Here is a 9,107-nt window from a genome sequence, read left to right as displayed (position 1 = left end):
ATAGTTGGAATGCCTCATAAATAGCTTGTACAAAAGCACCTTAAACAGACCACAAACACATTTTTATCTTATAATTGGTCCATTCATTTTTATACACATTGTTTATCAAAATCCATGTAAGTCATTTATATAATCAAAAACAAACAAATGATTTTATGGAATCTAATTATCTACCTCTACAGAAAAGAAACAATTCCATTTGAATTCCATGAACAAAGTTCTTATAAAGACAATAAAATACTGTTGCCACTTACAATCACAATAAACTGTTTAAAATTACAAATCAATACCTATGATTTTACGATTGTTCATGAATATCATTAGATGTTAAAAATATAATCAAGACATTGGCATTCATCTCTAATACATATTAAAAGAATTTAAGTTGACATTTGGATATTATTTAACATATTCTCATAAAATTTCAACATAACATATTGTTCATTCACTGTGACAACATAAATTATATCAAACATGTACATGTACACTATTTTGGCATGACTTTATGACTAATCAGAACCAGTTACATAAAAATACATTGTCTATATGTAATAAATAAAATATTTCTATCAACATACATGTTATCATACATTTAGCACAATCTGGTATCATCTTTCAAAGTTCTGTTTATAAGTCTAGCACACCTGCAACATTAAGTTCTGCCATCATCAAACGGCACATTTCTGGAACAAAAACAAAGAAATCATGAATACATCATGATATCATAGAAGATTCTAGATTCTTTTCTCAGATTCTATATCATAATATTAAAAGATATAAGGCAATTTGATCATTATATCTATCACATCAGATTTACTGTAAAAACTTCTCAAGGCATATACAACTGTACATAACCACTACATGTACACAGTATATATATTTTAAGGCTAAAATTCATACTAATGTCCCTTCTATAAATTTCTATTATATTGTAATTTCAGGTGATCTGTACATGGTTATTTCAAGATAAGAATGATTAATATAGAAATATTGGCTTTGTATATTTCTTCAAGATAATAACATGGGGGAAATATCAATAATGTTTTTTCATCCAATTTTCTCTTAATCTGGACAGATATTCCCGGCATCTCTCAGGTTAACATTTCCATCTCATTCTCAAAGGAAAGGTAGATTCACTGGTCAAACAATTAAGACAAATAAAAATCCAATTGACTTTACCTGTAGTCCCATTCGCTGATACCCCATCCAGGTAAGCCATTGATGTCGTAGGTACACATGGGTTCGTGTATCTTGGCATCTCTACCCTCGCCAATGTAAAAGATTGGTGCTTCCTGAACAGTGCTTGTCACATTGTACTCCTTCTTACCTATTAACAACATAGTCATAATTCATAATAAAATATGATTAACATATAAATGTATACATTGAAGTTATAGTGATATGCCATAAGTAAAAGATATATTGTTCACTTGCTACATATTGCAGAAAGAATAAATATATACTTTAATGTATTAGAGAGTTTATGTTTTCAGTAGTTCAGATATGTTTTTATAACAAAATTCATTTTCTCTTTTTACAGCATCAAATTACAAATAAAGATGCATGCTGTTATACGAAAGCAAGAACTTGTTGTCTTTTTCCTTCTAAATTTGCTTTTGTAAAGAGATTAAACCAACAAACCTGCCATGAACTTGAAAGACACCTGTTTGGGAGGGTTTCCATCTTCACCGTGGTCAGCTAGCTGGAACTCTGATGAGGACACAGCTTCCTTGGTACCGTCTGGGTGGATGATGTAGCCAATAGTCAGACTGATAACAATAAAAGTTCGACCCTATATCGTCAAATATTTCTCCAGTATTCCAGTAAATACTCATTAATATCTTTTACTCCAAAGACCTTGACAGTGATTTCCTTTATTGTATAAATGCCTTACCTAGTCATGGTGATAGGCATGGATATGCAGCCCACACAGACAGCAGTCTTGTCAGCCAAGGTAGCATAGTTAATGGCATATCTATGAAAGTACCGCCAGTCACGGATGTTACCTGTAAATAAATAAAATTTTAGTTCTAATACAGAGCTTTATCAATATGTACTCCACAACACATGTTAAATCATTGTCGCCAGATACTGGCTGCATAATGGTTGACCAAACGTTATATATTGTATATAATTTATGTGGAATTCTTACCTTACGAGTAGTCCACATCCCATGAAATTTAACCTATTTTGATACAAGAAATATTCAGGTATATACACACCATATGAATGGTCCCGAAACCCCCTGACCTTTAACCTAGCTGTTTAGCAGCTATATACCCACCATATGAATGGTCCCTGAACCCTTGACCTTTAACCTAGCTGTTTAGGTATATATGAATAGTGCTTGACCCCTTGACTTTTAACATAGCTGTCTAGGTATATACACAACATATAAATGGTCCCTGAACCCCTGACCTTTAACTTAGATGTCTAGATATATACCTACCATATGAATGGTCCCTGACCCGTTGTCCTTTAATCTAGCTGTCTAGGTATATACATACCATATAAATGGACTCTGGCCCCTTGAACTTTAACCTAGCTGTCTAGGTATATATTAGAACGAATATACGTACCCGGCCTGCTATACCTTTCGGCCGGGTACGAATTGGTCCCTATGTGTCGTAGTGGAGCACTGCCTCCGAAAATCACTCGGGCATAGTTTTCTATACTTTTTTGTAGGTTTCCAATTATTTTATGCGTATACATGCATTTACATATCATTTTTGTCCAAAACAAACATAACTAGCATTCTTAATATCTACCGTACTGCTCACAAGACGTCAGATTCACAATTTGTGGACTTGCCGTATAAATTCCCTTCAGAAAGCCCTTCATATATATTATGTCAAAAAAATAATGCCTCGATGAGAATTTGATATTTTATATGGTTCAGTTTTATTGCCTAGTAGGTAAGCAATATCAAATAAAGTACGATAAAATGCAAACAAACGTTTTATAATGGTTTGCGTAATCATAATTTTGCTCCATTAGCAGTAATAGGCACCAATTGTAGCTCTAAAGACGACACCATATTCTGTCTAAAAAGTCTTTTGAGCTACAATATTGTAGCTAGGTATATATATACATACCATAAGAATGGTCCCTGACCCCTTGAACGTTCACCATCTTGTCCCCTACACCTGCTATGTTGACTGTACCTGTTATTTCACCAAACTGTTCATAATGTGTTTGATGAACACTGTAAAGAAAACGATTATTGTTCAGAAATTCCATTTCATAACAAGAGATCCCAGAGGGATCTTGGCGCCCACCAAAGAATGATCTATATCTGACAAAGGAAAGATGGATCTTTTCTCTACTTTTTAAACTTTTTCAAACATACTACATATAAAATTTGAGACAGATCGCTTCAGTACCTTTTGAGAAATAGCGGTAACAAACTTCAACTATCAAAATCCAAGATGACTCCTTGGCGGCCATCTTGTTGATCAATCGGTCCCAAATCACAATATGTACAACTAGGGCCCTAGGGGAACCTACATGTGAAATTTGAGAAAGATCCATTCAATACTTTCTGAGAAATAGCGATAACAAACTTTGAATATCAAAATCCAATATGGCTGCCTGGCAGCAATCTTGTTGACCGATCGGTCCCAAATCACAATATGCCAGCTAGGGCCCTAGGGGAACCTACATATGAATTTTGAGACAGATCCCTTCAGTACTTTCTGAGAAATATAGCAATAACAAACTTTGAATAACAAAATCCTATATGGCTGCCTGGCGGCCATCTTGTTGACCGATTGGTCCCAAAATGCAATATACACAACAAGGTCCCTAGGGGAACCTACATATGAAATTTGAGACAGATCCCTTCAGTACTATCTGAGAAATTATAAGCGATAACAAACTTTAACTATCAAACCTTAACTATCAAAATCCAAGATGGCCGCCTGGCGGCCATCTTATTTTTCCGATCAGCCTCAAAATCTGTATGGCACAACTAGGGACCAAGGGTAACCTCCATGTGAAGTTTGAACAAAATCCCTTCTGTAGTTCTCAAGAAATATTGATAATATACTTCAATTGCCAAAATCAAAGATGGCTGCCTGGCGGCCATCTTGGTTTTCTGATCAGCCTCAAAATCTGTATGGCACAACTCTGATCAGCCTCAAAATCTGTATGGCACAACTAGAGAACAAGGGTAACCTCCATGTGAAGTTTGAACAAAATCCCTTCGGTAGTTCTCAAGAAATATCGATAACAATCTTCAACTGCCAAAATCAAAGATGGCTACCTGGCGGCCATCTTGTTTTCTCGATCAGCCACAAAATCTGTATGGCACAAATATGGACCAAGGGGACCCTCCATGTGAAGTTTGAACAAAATCCCTGCAGTTGTTTTTAAGAAATAGTGATAACAAGCATTGTTTACGGATGGACGACGGACGACGGACCACGGACCATGGACCACGGACGCAGGGCGATTTGAATAGCCCAACATCTGATGATGGTGGGCTAAAAATTGCACAGTTTTTACATAGCTTAAAAGATTTATGTTAATGTATTTATAAGGTTTGTTTTTAGTAAGATTTAAACTTGAAAATTATCATACATTTTATAAATGTAGATGCATTAAGAGATATCTTATATATTGTTTACCTTTTAAGAACATCAAAATATTTTCTAGACCACTTTTCTCTAGCAATCGATTCTGCCATGACATGTTGGTGAAGGTCAGTATCAAAATCAAAGTAAGGAGTGAAGGCTGTCCAGGTCAGGTCAAAGGTCACTTCATGTTCTTCAAGAGTTTCATGATTTCTGAAATAAATCAAAGGTGTTTTTTTTAAAGAAAATAAAATAAAAATAAAACATTTTGCTTTGTCGGCGGTGGATTTTAAATTATTTACAATTTGCAAAGATTAAATACATTTGATTGTAACTACCTTAGTTTCCCTTTGTAAGATATTTTCCAGACTTTCATTGGATCTTCCGGGTCTAATTTCAGTCCCCCTGCAGCAAAGGCCTGTGGATCTGTGCCCTGCAGTTTGGTGTCTGGTTTAGAGGGGATTTCCAGCAGACCAACACCAGGCAGCTACAACAGGAAGGCTCAGAAATTATAATTCTCCAACAATTGTTATAAATTTATGAGTACAGCAAATGAATGTCAGGAAAGGGGGAGACTACATTGATATAGAGGTATGGCAGGGGGAGACTACCCTGATATAGTTGTGACAGGGAAAGGATAACCTGATATAGAGGTATAGTAGGGGTAGACTACCCTGTTATAGAGGTGTGACAAGGGGAGACTACCCTGATATAGAGGCGTGAAAGGGGGAGACTACCCTGATATAGAGGTAATGGTAGGGGTAGACTTCCCTCATATAGAGCTGTGACAAGGGGAGACAACCCTGATATAGAATTGTGAAAAGAGCCAGGAGGCTACCCTGATATAGAGTTGTGACAAAGGGAGATTACTCTGATAAAGAGAAAATAATTTAATATATCTGTTCATGTCACTTCAATGTATATAACTTTATGACAGGGTCTACTTACCCTGAGGTACAGGACAGTCTGGACCACATTGTTTTGTCTCCTAGCTGTAGCAGCCACAAAGAATTGTCCATCCTTATTCCCTCCATTGAAATAAACAGCATCCACTGCCTGTTTGATGTATATCAGTATTAATATATAATTGGACAATTCATTTGCATCAAAGTTTAAAGTAGTATTGCCTTCATTAGCATCTAGTAAATTTTCATGAAAAACTAACAAACAAATTTAAAGGAAAAGATTAGTTACAATTAGATACAATGTACACTGCTGTAATTATATATAAATACAAAACACACTTCAAAGCAATCTTTTATACTTATATATGTAATTATTTTACAACATATATATACTTACTATAATATAAAAGTTATCAATTTTTGTGTACTTTGTTGCAATACAAAGTACAATTTGTACGGGTGAATATTCAGTGTACAATGTAGTCTACCTAAATACATGTGTATATGTACATTGTACATGCAGTACAGGTATACATTGTATATCTATGCTTCTGTTGGTAAAGCATGGTTAGCTTAATTTGACCACGGATTTGTTAATTGAATAAGTATATTAAATCCTATTACACTGTAATGCGGTATTTGATATTAAAAACTGTACATATACCTTTGGTTGGTCCGGTGGTAAAGTCTGGACTTTCTCCATCTCCGCTGGACATGACCTGGACCTCACGCCATATCCAGCATTCTCGCCCGATGCTGTGCTCATTTGCTCATTCTTCCTTCGTCTTAATTTTAACATAAATAGAAGGAATTGGAACTTGAGTGGGTACCATTTGTTCGGCTGTGTATAAATCCCACATTTTACCTGTGGATCTGATTTGGAGAACCAGCCGACGACTAGAATTATCAATATTGTTCCAATCACATACAATATCATGATTGTTGCAGTTGTCTCCCTTAGGTGTGACAGACGATCAATGTTATAACCGAGTCTAAAGTACAATCGTCGTGCCAAATCGTTATGGCCTACCTAGATGCAAATGATTGTCCTCAATTTGAATCGAAACAATCACGAGGATTCTCCCTTAAACTGCTGCTTCATGCTGGTTAACGTTATCCACGGTGTAGCTAACCAGGAGCTACAGATTTACAGCTTATAGGTAACTAGCTATATAGGCAGGGGGTAAAACACGGATCAAACACATAGATCGCGGTACTAACTCACCAGAACGTACGTTATTTAAGATGTGACATTATTAACTGCATATCTGGACGGAAATTTTGGCTTGATTATATTTTTCTTCAGTCTCACAAAATTTATGCACATGCTGTTTTATGTACATTGTCATTATATTCTATTGAAACTCACAAAATTTATACTTGTGGTGCACCCATCAACCTTTGATCTGTATGTTATCTCTGGAAAACCATGGCAACTGATTCGAGACCTCCATAAGGATGCTCAAAGTGCTGTCAAGCTGAATCATGCGAGACTTCAGAAAGCTCTATTATCTTACAGGGAGTTCGACAAGGTGGGATATTGAGTACTTGTGTACATGATTTGGTCTATAACTTGTGCAGACGACATTGCTCTTCTAGCAAGTAATCCTCTCCTAGATGCTATACCATACACTACAGCAGCCAGACCAGAAGTCCAAGCGGTTAAAAGTTCAACAATCCACAGGTCACCTGGTAATTCAGAGACTACCAGTCTACAACTGCAGCAACTATGGAGAACATCCATAAAGCTAGATTAAGACATGTGTACTGCAGTCTGATGAGACAATGCGGCATGGTGAAAATCATCCTCGATAATCCAGGGGTTCCAATCACTTACGATCTCTACATCCCCTGGACTATCTCATAGCAAAACCGAAGGCAGCCCAGGTAAACAAATCTGAACTAATCACAGGCCTGCAAAATAATTCTTTGAAGACTACTGATCGAGAGAGTGGCGCCCTTCTTCAAAGCCACACAGTCAATGATCACAGTGTACCGTTATACGGCTCTTTTGATGTATATATTAAATTACTTGTTTTGTTCTGTTGTCTCCTGTTTTACAATGAGATAGCCCAGGGGTGTAGAGATCGTATGTGATCGGAACCTCTGTTGAATATTGAGGATGGGTGAAAATGGACTTGGACCCAGCAACATCGATCCATCTTATCAGGGTGTATATACTGCCAATACTATTGTATTCCATTGAGGTATGTGCCCCTTCCGGGCTTCACCTACGTAAAATGGACCTGTATCTGAAAGTGACCCTAAACAAGTCCTCTCTCTCTGCCAGCATCCTTACTGGTCTTATTCCTGCTGGGGGACAGATCCATCAGAAAATATTGAACCACTACGGTGCTATCATTAACTAATTAAAGGTCTAAGAGTTTAGAAAGAAAACTCGGCACAAGACAACTGGCAGTTACGTCTGTTAACAGTAGGAGTTGGTTTATACTGTTGGCGGAATACCATCTCTCGGATGCCGTGGAGCTTCTACACAACCTGCCTGTACACACGAGGCAAGCATTACCCATTGCTAGATACGTTCAATGCAAACCCGCTGGATGTCACAAGACTCCATACAAAGTTAAAACTGGCCACGAGAATGTATATTCGCCAGACTAAAAGGAAGGAATTCAATCAGTTCACTGTGTCTCCAATAGGTCAGCTCTGTAAGAAGGAAGACGAGGACAAGGAACATTTTCTCCTTCGTTGCATGCTGCTGCATGATCAGCGCACACTTTTGGTAAGAAAATTGGAATCATGTATTAGATCTCAACAAGGTTGCCAGTGTTCCTCAAAGACAGTCCTGTGTTTCTATTGAAGTCCATACAAATGGATACTCATAACGACTTAACCTGAAGATCGACTATCATGCAAGGAGACTGTGCTACAGATTACACATTGCAAGATGTCAATTACTAGCGTTGCAGCCAAAAAGATGGAAAATATGACAAAGATATCACCAATGGTAATATTTTTCTGTACATTGTATTGTTATAGCTCTGCTTTTGGTGTTGTCCGCCCCATACTCATATGTATATTAACCTTTACATGGCATTGCCTAAGCTATAGTCGTAGAAGGATGAGGCCAGCACCAAGGTATTCATTTTAAAACCTACAAATACTGTGCATGGACAATTTGAATATATTTCTCTGTGTGTTCATCAACACGATTATTAATTTAACTGTTCAGTACTTGAGGACGAAATTCGCCAGAGTGGTGGAGGATATTCTCATCAAATTCTATGCAGGAGGAATTTACAACTAAACAAGAACAACAACAAGTGTCAGTGCATTCTTGGGGGGCTGGGTGTATATGGTAATAGTTAAATTAATTGCTCTCTGTGTATGGTTGCATGTGCATGTTTGTATGAATTGTAGTTAGTTTGTGTTGGTAGATTCGGTTGTTGGATGCCATAGACACTAAACCCAGTAATCCCTTGTGGAGTGTATCTGACTTTGTTGTACCGTCATATAGATATATAAGGCGGGTGCTCCGATGCTGGAGGAATTTACGTTGATACATACATTTGTACATACATACATGGCAATAGTCACCTGATCAAGATCATAATAATATAAGGAATACTGAGTGTAGCATAGAATAATAACAAGCATATTGCACATC

General features: G+C 36.9%; 1 protein-coding gene across 1 annotated transcript; it reads right to left on the bottom strand.

The window, feature by feature from the left end:
* Positions 1-6,647, bottom strand: LOC138334376 (uncharacterized). Its single transcript, XM_069283051.1, has 9 exons — positions 6,144-6,647; positions 5,523-5,630; positions 4,913-5,061; positions 4,629-4,787; positions 3,096-3,205; positions 1,895-2,006; positions 1,642-1,769; positions 1,180-1,327; positions 1-683 (listed from the first exon to the last, which is right to left on the bottom strand). The coding sequence occupies exons 1-9, from the start codon at positions 6,414-6,416 to the stop codon at positions 653-655; spliced, it is 1,218 nt and encodes a 405-aa protein (XP_069139152.1). The 5' UTR covers positions 6,417-6,647; the 3' UTR covers positions 1-652.
* Positions 6,648-9,107: the final 2,460 nt, after the last annotated feature.

This window comes from Argopecten irradians, chromosome 1, assembly GCF_041381155.1.
Source record: "Argopecten irradians isolate NY chromosome 1, Ai_NY, whole genome shotgun sequence".
Taxonomy (NCBI): domain Eukaryota; kingdom Metazoa; phylum Mollusca; class Bivalvia; order Pectinida; family Pectinidae; genus Argopecten; species Argopecten irradians.
Note: the sequence above shows the minus strand (reverse complement) of the source record. Positions and strands in the feature narration are given on the sequence as shown.